This window comes from Amblyomma mixtum, chromosome 7, assembly GCF_055824585.1.
Source record: "Amblyomma mixtum isolate Tamu chromosome 7, ASM5582458v1, whole genome shotgun sequence".
Classification (NCBI taxonomy): Eukaryota; Metazoa; Arthropoda; class Arachnida; order Ixodida; family Ixodidae; genus Amblyomma; species Amblyomma mixtum.
The window spans coordinates 115,489,103-115,501,648 of NC_143018.1; the positions used below are offsets into that span (position 1 = coordinate 115,489,103).

At 44.4% G+C, this 12,546-nt stretch overlaps 2 protein-coding genes across 2 annotated transcripts in view; both read left to right on the forward strand.

Annotated features, from left to right (window-relative positions):
• Nucleotides 1-12,546, forward strand: part of LOC149337279 (facilitated trehalose transporter Tret1-like) — an 80,688-nt gene that overhangs the window by 43,787 nt on the left and 24,355 nt on the right. The gene's annotated exons all lie outside the window — the stretch shown is intronic.
• On the forward strand, nt 5,790-12,540 carry LOC149337280 (uncharacterized). The gene is made up of 3 exons (XM_089553640.1): nt 5,790-5,977; nt 11,328-11,591; nt 12,534-12,540. Exons 1-3 carry the CDS (start codon nt 5,790-5,792, stop codon nt 12,538-12,540), a joined length of 459 nt encoding a protein of 152 aa, XP_089409766.1.

Below are 12,546 nucleotides of genomic sequence, written 5' to 3' on the forward strand. Positions count from 1 at the left end.
GAAAAACACCCTTACCCTGCCAGACCTTTCCTCACGCCGTAAATGTTTTCGACTCTGTCTTTTCCATAGAATGTATCATCACAACCCTGTATTAAAGGATGATCTTTTTGCTCGCCCATCATACATATCGTCCCGTTCTGACCACATGTTTAAAGTTGCTGTTCCATTTTCCAGAACAAAAATGTGTCATAGTTCATTCATTCCCAAAACGAGCGCAGACTGGAACGACCTTCCTCCCTCCATCGCTGCCATTTCTAACATCTGCAATTTCAAGACACCTGTATTTTCTGCCGTTTTGTAAATAATATTGTATAACATGCACTGTTCATTTTATGTATCTTACCACTCCTTTCTGTAATGCCTTCGGGCCTGGAAAGTATTCAAAATAAATAAATAAATAAATTCATGTACAATATCGTGGATGCATGAAGGTGGTCAATTCGTTTTTGAACATTAATGGGTCACGCATGGTAGCATTGCAATCCGGAAGGCCATTCCAACACTTGATAGCACGTGGCAAAGCAGAAGAATTAAACGCGAGTGTTCGGCCAAATAGACGTTGGAAGCTAAGATTATTATGTAGGCGACGTGAAGTGCGCATTGTTCGTGTCAGTGGGAGTGTGGACGCGGGACGACTGTATATCAGCTTCCGTAGTAAGCAAAGAAGTACGATATCCCTACGTGTCTGTAAACTTGTTAGCGATAAAGATAACTTGATGCTTGTTACGCTGGAATGACGGCTGTAGTCGTGAGAAATAAAACGCACTGCACGGTTCTGAATTGCTTCGAGGGAATGAATTAAATAAGCCTGATGTGGTGACCAGATAGCTGATGCATATTCTAGATGAGGACGGACCAATGTTAAATATGCTAGCTTGCGGGTAGAAACATGTGCGCTATGAAGATTTCTTTTCAGGCAGCTAAGCGCGCGCGATGCTTTGGCAGTTATGTATTGAATATGTTCCGCCCAAGAAAGATGAGAAGTCAGATAAACGCCAAGGTATTTATAGGAAGACGTGCGGGATAGCGTGACACTGTTAAGTGAATAAGTGAATAGTGAGTTTGAATGCTTCCGGCTAACTGCCATGATTTTACATTTGTCAGTATTAAGTGTCATTTGCCATGATGTGCACCAGTTAGTTACGCATTCAAGGTCCTGCTGAAGAATTGCATGGTCAGTGGTTGAGCGTATTTGGCGATAAATTATGTAGTCATCGGTGAACAGTCGGACTGATGAAGTAAGATGCGATACAGGTCATTTATGAAAACTGAAAATGATAAGCGACCGAGAACACTTCCCTGAGGGACGCCAGAAGTGACCTCACTAAGGAGTGATGAAAAGTTGTTACCGTGAACTGCTTTCGAAAAGATATGAAGTTCCGGATCCAGGAGACAGTTAGCGAGTCTAAATTAAGCGACGATATTTTAGCTATAAGGCGACAATGGGCAACAGGGCAAACGCTCTTAAAGTCAGTGAATATGCAGTCAGTCTGGTAGTTTTCATCCATGTACTTGAATAAATCACTGGTAAGTTCAATTAGTTGTGTATCACAGGAAAACCCTTTACTGAATCCGTGCTGGCTTGGGAAAAAGAAATCGTTGTTCTCGAGATCGCTCGCGATGTTAGATGCAATGATGTGTTCAAGTAACTTACATGGTTTGGTTTGGTTTGGTTTGGTTTGGTTTGGTTTATGGGGTTTAACGTCCCAAAGCGACTAAGGCTATGAGAGACGCCGTAGTTGAGGGCTCCGGAAATTTCGACCACCTGGGGTTCTATAACGTGCACTGACATCGCACAGTACACGGGCCTCTATAATTTCTCCTCCAAAGAAATTCAACCGCCGCGGCCGGTACCGAACCCGCGTCTTTCGGGTCAGAAGCCGAGCACCATAACCACTGAGCCACCGTGGCGGCCTAAATTACATGGGATATTCGTTAGTGATATGGGGTGGTAGTTACTAACTGTGTTTTTGTCGCCAGATTTGTAAACAGGGATTATTTTGCCAATCTTCCAGTCATAAGGAATTTTGCCACTTGCTAAAGATTGCCTGCAAATATGACAGAGAATGATACAAGAAGGATGTTTGGTGTGTTTGAAAATTTTTGTATTTATTCCGTCTACACCTGAGGAAGCTGATACCTTAAGACTGTTAATTAGAGATGCTACGCCTTCTGCTGCTATATCTATTGTAGTCATGAATGGGTAATTGAGTTCTTGGGGTTGAGGTAGGTTGGAATAATCTGCGGTAGTGAATACTGATGTAAAGTAGTCATTAAACGTGGCTGGACAGTTCTCTTAGGGTATTGGACATTTGTTTTCATCAAGCAATGAAATGGCGTCCGACGTGCGTGAATTTCCAAAATTTTGGGGGTTATTTTTTATGAGCGATTGAAGGTCCTGTGATAAAAATTTATGTTTGGCCGTCCAGGTGGCACGGCAGTATGATACTTCAAACAGTCTGTGCTCAGCATGCGCGGAATCAGTGCGCAATCGTTTCGCGGCTCTGAAAAGACGTTTTTTCTTGTTTTTCAATGCTCGTAAAGAATTGTTGTACCAAGGTGTAGATATGTTGAACCGTAATGTTATTCTCGGAATGTGTTTGCGCAGCATTTTCGCTATTTTTTCTTTGAACAAAGTTCAGTTTTCGTTAACAAACCGGGATGAAAAATCACGCACAAAAATTCGGAGAAATGCTCGAGACAACGATTAATGGCGTCAAAGTCAGCCTTCCTGTAATTTAGTATCTGTTTTGGTTGGGTGCAGCGTGAGTAATAAGTGGCATTATTCGACAACTGAAGAAGCTGATGATCACTGAACCCGTCATTATAAGATATATCACTAACCCTCTCTGGAGCAGATGATAGAATAAGGTCTAAAATATTAGCATCGCATGTTGGAGCATTGAGCAGTTGAACAAAAGAAAAGTCGAGTGTTAGCTGCATGAACTCATTAGAGGCAGATTAATGTGAAGATAGGTTCAGCCAATCAATGTATCGGTAATTAAGGAAAAGAAATGGCGCATTAATTGTCTGTCCTCTCGGTGGACACCTGAACCGCACGGTACAGGAATGGAGGAAGTGAGAGTGAAAGAAAAAAGAGAAAGAGGCGCCGTAATGAAGAAAATGAAAATTATATTTGAGGAAAAGAAATTACGCAGTAACTGGTTCACTTATCTCGGTGGACACCCGTCAAAGCTGTGACACCTCTGCTGAGAATCCTGCTGACAACCTTCTGTCGACAACGATGAGGCATTAAAGGCTTTCGCCTTAATAAAAGAGCTTAAAAAGAACCATTATTGTGCCATTCGTGAAGCCTAGGAAGCAACCACCCTCTGCTGGTAGCTACAGACCGATAGCACTCACAAGTTGCCTCGCCAAATCTTTCGAGACTGTATTCAATATAAGCCCAGAGTCTATCCTTGAATGCCGTGAACTTCTTGACATACAACAATGTGGATTTAAAAAAGAACGCTAAAAAACTGAGCATCTCGTCCACCTTGAAAACACTCTACGAGAAGCATTCATACACAAGCAGCACTGTCTGATAGTCTTTTCTGACCTGAAAAAGGCTCTCGAGATTACGTAGAAGATTAGGATTCTCCGAGGCCTAGCAGTCCTAGATGCCCGTAGAGGATGCTGAACTGCTTGAAAGATTTCCTGTCTGACCATTCAGTTCGTATGTGATTAGATTCAACACTTTCCAAATATTTCCTTCAGGAGAATGGGGTAGTGCAGGGGTGTATTCTAAGTACCACGCCCTATATTGTAAAGTTTCGGCCACCTGGGGCTCTTTAACGTGCACTGATATCGCACAGTACACGGGCTTCTAGAATTCCGCCTCCATCGAAATTCGACCACCGCGGTCGGGACCGAACCAGCGTATTTCGGATCAGCAGCCGAATGCTGTAACTACTGAGCCACCACGGCGGGTAGCGTCATGGAACAACAAAGTAAATTAGAAAGTGCACTTGGTAAAGCCGGTTTGAGGTAGATGGAAGTGATGCGTGCAACAGGAACGTTCACGGGAACGTTTCAAAATATTGATTCTCTACCGTCTCCGAATAGGCCACGCACACCTGACGCAAAACTTCCTGCTAACACAACAAGACAAACATGGGTGCGAAGAATTCGGATATGAACTTTTGTGGTAGCCACGTTTTATTCTGCTGTGAACACTTGAAAAACTAAGAAAAAATGATTTATTCACTTTTATAGCGAATACATTCTATTTAATTCAGTAGTGTTATATATGATATGGAAATTGTTTGCATGTCATGCATTTTTATATATTGATGAGAAGCAGTATTGGTCGAGAATAACTTCTGAACAACTTTTTTGCTAATTTTTGGTAGATCTTAGCCACAGTCCCGGTATTGAGAAGAAAGCTTAGGCCGTTATTTGGTTCCTTGGGAGCCTTGAGATACTTTCCATGCCAAGGGTAGCTGCTGTGGTTGGCCCACGCCTTTTAGAAACAGCCAGTTCTAAAGTTTCTTTTCTTAGTCATCACTAGGTAGTACTAACGTTTTAGACCCTCTACAGGAAAGATAATATTTCAAACTTCTATCAAATTCAGAAAAATATTTTTTCCTGTGTACCTTCTGTTGGCGCATGATCGCCTTAGTTGCCTATGTGCCATAAAACACAACGCTCTTTAAATTGGATGGGAACTATGCATTTTTCGCCGATGAGGTGATGCTGACTTTTGGGATAAATTTATCTTTGAGTTCAATTACCTTCTCGAGTACTACCCAGAAAACTTCCGTACTGTCGCGGTAGAAAGTTGTGCTTTGGAATTCTACAGAAAATGATGAAAGTTTGCGCAAGAAGAGGTCTAATTTACTTGCGTATAACAGTATAGACCCTGATTTTGCAATTCAGGCTTTTGGATTTCTAAGCCATACTTGTAGTGCACAACAATGTGGTCATTAATGCACTCTAACAAGTTTATATGAATATTTCCTGGTTCGGTGGTGATGACAAGACATAAAACGGCATTTCCGCACGTGGGAGAAGCTTCGATTTTAGTTAAACAAACAATGCAGCTGTCAATGTCATCAGCACGAAAACACAATAATTAGCTCCCAAATCTCACCAAGGTTCATGTAGGGTGTAGTTGCTGCGCTATGGCAGGAGAGAAGTAAAGACTCTAGTTACTACCCAGTACACACATTCTAGTTAAGGGATGACCGGAAAGCCTTCCTGTCGACAACTGGGGTCTACGCAACAAGAAAAAGACGTGCGAATGTTCAAGAAAGAGTGCTAGTATCAAATACGGTAATATTAGTAAAATAAAAACCCTAGTTACCACCCGGTGCAAAGATTCTAGTTAAGGAATGACCGTACAATCTTCCTGTCGACAGCTGGGGTCTACGCAGTGAGGAAAATATGTTCGAATGTCCAAGAAAGAGTACTAGCAACAAATGCGCTAACATTACTACAATTTTCTTCAAAGCTTGCCCATTTCAGTTATGGGGGAGGTTCCTCGCTTACCTACCGAAATAATTTTGAAAAACATCATCTGCCGCTCCCAGTTAAACCAGAATGCCGATCATGTACATCAAGACCAATGGTAGATATATAATAGAGCGCTTGCTGAAAGAAAAATAAATATTCCACTCTTCTGATTTTTTTACCAGAAATCTTTGCTGAGCTCTTTGGAAAAAAAAACAGCGCGTGCTTCATTATTACAGGAAGAAGAAACTAACGCTCGCCATGTGCGTGCTACTGCACGAGGCAAAGAAGAAGCTTGTCCATAGCACCACTGCGTTAGAAGTGCAGTCTTCAAGAAGATGCATGTCATTGGCAAACTATTGCACCCAGACTCCCCAGCGTCATTCCTGTGGACGCTGGTGAGCGCCTGGTCAGGATCTTTCTGCATGGGAACGAGTCTGGGCTACACGTCCCCAGCTGCTGACAGCATCGCTGCCACCACGGGGGAGGCGGCCGACGTTTTCCGCTCTGTGGCAGACTCCTTCTGGTGAGCATCGCCATTTGCCTCCGCAATCGCTGCGCCTATGTTGCCTGCTCTGCATTTCGTTCACACTGAAGTTAAGATAATGCTGGCGCCTGTTTCGGAATGATACCGCTATTAAACCTGCTTGCGTTTCGTAGCTGTGCTTGACCGGCAAGCGCTTGTGCATTAAGGCGGGTAGCCACTATTTCTTAAGTCAAGCACCTGTAAGGTAGTGCTGAGGTGCGAGGAATAGCCGATGCGAAGTGCATATGATGAATGGCACAGCGGGCAGAATAACGCACGCAAAAATCTGAGACTCACGAGAACAATGCGAGAAGCGCTTGGCTTGGTGGCATGCGCCTTAAGCCCACCTACTTATGGAAGAATGTGACTCGCAATATGGCTGGCTTGAGTTAAGAAGAGGGCACAGAAATAATTCACGCGGGTCAGCATATTAATTGTAGAGCGAAAATCGTCGCACTTAATTAGCTAAACTGGCAGGGGTGAGCCAGTCGAGGGCCGTTTCTGAATATTAGGTGCTGTTACCGTTGGTCCAGGGCTGGCTGACGATGGAGTAGGCATGTAGTATTTTTTCTAACTTTTCTGAGCCTGTAAACAGTGCAGGTTTTTGGGAGAAGTATGCTGTCGGCAACAGTGATCAGAATGTGGTTTTTACCCGATATACGATATAACATATGCCTTCTAACCACTCGCTGTCTTTCACTTCCGAGGCCCAACTCTTCCGACAGTGTTATATACTATGGCAATTTTTATTTTTTATTTATATATATATATATATATATATATATATATATATATATATAAGTACCTGCAGCATCTCAAGGGCATTATTGCTAGAGAGGGGGGGAGGGGGCAATTGGAGTGAAATGAACATGTGACAAAAACTTAGAACAGCTAAGCATAGTTGGTAAAAGCAAAGTAACATAATACGTAACCGCGATAAGTCATCTCGACGACAAACAGTCTTCACAGCACCGGGGTGCGAAATTCCCAAAACAGAAATGTAAAGGGTGCACTGTCGTATGAAGCGCAATGCCAGCCAACAGATATGAAGTAAGCAGGATGATAGTAATCTGCGGCAGACTGCATGACAATAAAGACGGAAGCTCTGAACGCGTTCTACATTCACCAATGCTCTTGGGAAGCCTATTCCAGTGGGTGGAAGAGTGCGGAAAAAAAGAATTACTGTAGACATCAGTACGGCAGCTAATTTCAAGAACTTTCACCTCGTGACCACATCTTTTAGAGATTAAGTGGGGAGCGAAAATTTGCAAGTTCTTTTTTATTCCTGTGAGATCAGACTAAATTCGGGAAAAAAATACTAATTTTGCAGTTAGACGGCAGTGTGCGACTGCTTTTCTACCAAGGTTCTTTTTAACGAATGTAATACTGCGACGGAAGTTATAACTGTAAGAAAGAAATCTTTCAGCGCTGTTTTGGACGAATTCAAGCTTTTCTATAAGATTAGAGCTTTTAGGGACCCATACCGTGCAAGCGTATTCGAGTACCGGGCGAACATTTGTGGTGTAAAGTAGTTCCGTTACTTTCTGTGGGGCTTTATGAAAATTACGTCTAGTGAGGTTTAGCATACGAGATGACATTAAGGTTAAGTACTAAATAAGCCAGTTCCCAGTTAATTTTTCTGAAAAATAGGGCATGAGATATTTGCAATTTTTTTACCTTTTCAAGAAGTCCGTCCAATTTCTGGACTGGTCTCACAGGACAGCGTTTGCGGGTGAATGACACAAGTTTACATTTATCACTGCTCAAATGCATGCCCCACTTAGTGCACCAAGCATGAATTTTGTTCACATCGTTCTTCAAACTGCTAACATCACAATAACTTTCTTAATTCCTGTATTGGCACAATCTGTATATGGTACAACGCTTCTGAGCAGAGAAAATACAGTTTACCTGTCTATTTTCTCTTCATCATGTTACTGCTACCTAATGCTCGGAGCTTACGTTGAGCACAGAGTAGTAATAACAGCGATCACGATGCAAATTAGGTGCATTATTGCCATTACTTATGTTCAAAGAACGAAAACGTTATTAATGCGAAAACATTACTAGCCTCATTAGATGAAAAGCCAGAGACGTGTGTGTGTGTGTGTGTGTGTGTGTGTGTGTGTGTGTGTGTGTGTGTGTGTGTGTGCGCGCGCGCGTGCGTGCGTGTGCGTGCGCGTGTGTGCGCGTGTGTGTGTGTGTGTGTGTGTGTGTGTGTGTGTGTGTGTGTGTGTGTGTGTGTGTGTGTGTGTGTGTGTGTGTGTGTGTGTGCGCGCGCGCGTGCGCGCGCGCGTGTGTGTGTGTTCGCAGTTGGTACAAGAAAATTCCAGGGATAGCAAGAAAAAAATGCCCTAACCGTCTGCAAGACATCTAAGTAACGAGCGTTAGCTCTTCGGTAGATTAGGCTACTTTGCCATTTCGTCCTGCGACGTCATACTCACATAGTTCCACCTCTATCCACCATATTGGACCATGTCTGCACCATTGGCACGCAGCAGGTTGTTGTTTCTACAATGCTATTGCAGGGAGCGCTACAAGTCTCAATGCCAGATTTGCTGCTTTCTAGTTGCTGCCACAGATGGCGCAGTGATCTCAGGGTGGCAGCAGACCCCACGAAGTCTACAAACGTGTTGAGTTAGAGCTAACGTCCCTAAAATAACCTGGCCTCAATAAGCGGCGTAGGACGCACGCAGAAAGCCAAGCACCACCATTTGAGACAATAGCATTCACGTACTTACGTCCATGTATATCCCGAATGGATGACCTCAACACGGCACTAGTTTTGTGAGCAAGCGTTTGTAGTAAAATGTACCCGTTGGTGTCTACGATTTCTCCTTGCATATGGCTTACCTGTGCAGCTCAAGTTGGAAGCTAGTTTGCGATAATGATTCGAATTGACGGCATATGCACCTTCGATTGTATGCCTTCTGGGAATCCTTACCTCTTCCCTTAAGGAGAGACGCGGGTCTTTAAATGATGAAAAAATGAGAAAAGTTTGATTTTAAGAAATGAAATATTAAATATACTGTACAATGTCCATTTACAATGTCTACTACTCTCATTCAACTTCTAGCTATAAAAAAATGATATATATGACGCCTCCGGAACGCTGAAATGGAGACTTCGGAGCAAACTGCGGCTGCACATCGCGCCCTTCGCTTCATGCAACCGCATGCCAGATGGTCGCCATCTTGGTCTCCTCCAAAGATGGCGATCTCTCCGACACACTGATATTACTGGTGTGCACTCCCCTTGGAGCGCCTGCATTTCTCGTTTTCCGAGGCCTCTGCGACAACCTGTGAATGGCTGGCGAGCGCACTTCAAATGCCATTTTCTCCTCTTAGCTGTTTTTTGTCAACATGACTAGCCTTACTACCCTTACACGACTAGCCTTAGTAGTTGCTAGTACCGTGATTTATGAGTGTATGACATGTCTCCTGATTTTGCATGGCGCTCTGGTTAGTGAGATGAGACAATAATTCAAAGGGGAATTTTTATTACCTGAAATGTAGACGGGAGCGACTCTTCTCACCCCCGACTCGTGAGGCAAAAGACCTGTATACAATGATTCATAACTCTTTTTTATGCTGTATATAGTTCGCGGTGGTTATGAGCCTTCTTTATCGATTATAAATCATTTGGTAGTTTCTCGCTCCTCCGGCCTTCATCTTTTCTTCTCTTTTTGTTGGAACCTTTGCAATTAATCAGCCCTAAATCTATACTTTCGTATGCAAACGGTATGCAGCGATGCAATGTAACTCACTACTTTGTTCATTGCGCAAAATTAACTAATGATAATTATTGTGAAATTGAGATTACAAGTGAAAGGTTTTATTTCTGCTCTGTCCCTCGCTCTTACACCACAGTTCTGGGTGCGCAACTCGACACTGGCGCAAAGTGAACAAACACTTCCAAAGCAGAGGACTTGGGATGAATCTGTCAGCTTTTATGGGCAGATAAGCGCTTAGAGCAGTATTTCATCCACGCAGGCTCTTTCGAGCTTACAGCGCGTGCGGACCAAGCTTATTGGACAGGAGACGCTTCAATGATATATGTCTTCTGTACTTGCATCTCCAACTAATTTGGTGCACAGGATGATTTGGGGCCTTTTTAAATTCTTCGCTCAAATAGGCTCCACAAGCGTCTTTTTTTTTTCAGACCGCAGCTCTTTGGCGCCTGTTTTTGCGTTTCGGGGCGTCGCCGTCACCGTTGTTCGCTGTAACCAGCAGTGGGCACCTAACCCGCACTTTAAGCTGCGAAAGCAATGGAGCGGGAGCCTGAAAAGCAAAGCATGGGAACATAACTGCCCTCTTGGAAAAGTGGACGCCTCAATCGTGCTTTAAGCTTCTTGGCTGTAGTGACACATGGGCGCTGCATGCGTTGGCATGACAACGTCGTGCCATCTTAAGGAAAGGAAGTGCGGATAACTGGCCCCCTGGGTCAGTGGACGCCTGAATCGCGCTTGTAGGTACGTGGGGTGATGAAAGAGAGATGTAGGCTGCAGGCATTGACAACGTTGTGCCAGAAAGGCGGTGGTGATGCCATAGGCCGTCGGCGTTCATTGTGTTCATTGGCGTTGGCGTTGACAACGTTTAAACATCCGATCATTTTAAGGAAAGGAAGTGCGCATAGCTTTATCCCTGGGTCAGCGGACACCTGAATCGCGTTTATAGTTACGTAAGGTGATGAGAGAGAGATGTGCGCTGCATGCGCTAGCGCTGACAATGGTGAGCGAACTTTCGCGATCAACTATCAACCACCGCCTGCCAGCGTGGCAGGATGGGTGGGGACTTTATTGTACATATAAAGACAAAAAGGAATTTCTCACCACTTATGCGGGAGAACATCCCTTTCGTCTCGGTCGTAACGCCTCCTACGGCTGTGACAACCTCGCGAAATACTTGTTTAAACCTCGTCTTTGAGAACCCGGCATTGGCGCAGCAAGTCGAGCATATATCCAACTATTCCTTCGACCTCGACGCTTCCTTCATAACAATCAAGAACTGTTAGTGGAGTGTTTCTTCAAGTCGGAAAGTGTGTGAAAAAGAACAAGTTGTCTGTCGTTGTACATAGATGTCTTTCTCGAATTCTTTGCCTCAGTCTATCGAAAAGCTTGAACAGCTGATGAGCTGCGCTCAAATTTCGCCTTAGGAAGTAGCGTAATCGTCGGCAGTTTGTTTTTCTGTTTCTCAAGGTCAGGAAACTCCTGAACGCGCACAATCATCGCACAGAACCTCTATGCGGCCTTCTGCGCGAGTTTGCCACCTCGAGGCAACACACACGGTGCAGTGCAGTGTCCCCTTTCAGTGAAATGCCCGATTTCAGCCCAACAAGAAGTTCTCTGCAGGTTCAGGGGCCTGCTGCCAGTCGGGGCCATGTTGGGCTCCGGCGTGTCGGCCATCACGTGCCAGGTCATGGGTCGTCGTTTTACCCTCATCCTGGGCGCCATGGTGCACGTGATCGGCTACGCGGCGATCTTCGCAGCCAGCTCTGTGGCGGTCCTCTATTTCGGACGCCTCCTGACGGGCCTCTCCGCCGGCATCATTTCGCTGTGCGTGCCCGCGTACATCGCCGAGATCGTCGTGCCCGGGCGTCGGGGAAGCGCGGTACGGTGCCCATTGCGAGTGCGTTGCTTTTTGGGTTTCTTTGCTGGTGACATAAGACACTGCACCTCTGTTTCTTTTGAAATGACCCATTCTTGTGTCCATGTGTGTAAGTGACCTCTTCTCGACTGATAAGTGCTTTCTTGCTCCATATACCAAAATCATGTCCGGATGCGTTCAGAGAGCACTGCTACAAAAGTATATACCTTTCATATTTTTTTTCAACTAAGCACACTGTAGGTATCTAAAAATAATGAAAAAACTTCTACGGCACTGGCACGCCGCTCGATCTCCCGTAAGAGCGGCCTGCCGAATGCACTGCCGGTGATGAATCTTACAGCTTTTTCCGCCGTGGCGGACGTGGCGCCAGCATTCGGTGATATGATGGGATAATGAAAGTATCTGGTTTCTACGTGTGGCCTGCTGAGTCTCGTGTATCGCTTCAGTAGCTTCAATTTTGGAAAAAGAAATCATTTGTTGTTTTAATGATTTCTTGCGCATTAATCTCTCCGCTGAGGGCACAAAGATTCATCTTTGAATGCAACAGCAGACAGGGACAGAAATATGCACGACAAATGAAACTGGAGCATATGCGTATACACTATCTAAAATACACCATGACGTGCCTTCAAGAAGACATCTCCGGATATTGCACTCTTCGGCGGGGCATTCCAGTCGGTGACTATCCTCTGAAAAAAAGAAAGCTTCAAACGTTGGTTGTCGCGAAGTAGGGTGTTAAGATATGATCGTGGTGATGACGAGTTTTGCGAGTTTCTGAAAATTGCACATAAGGGGAGAGAGAAATGCTTAGTTTGCCATCCATTAGTAGGTGAAGGCGATAGGCGGAGAAATATAGGTTCTACGTGAAGAGGTGTGATATTTTTTGCCGTCATTAAAAACATGGGGAATCACTTGCCTTGTTCCTACTGTATATTTTCTGCCATCGTCAGACAGTGAACCGTG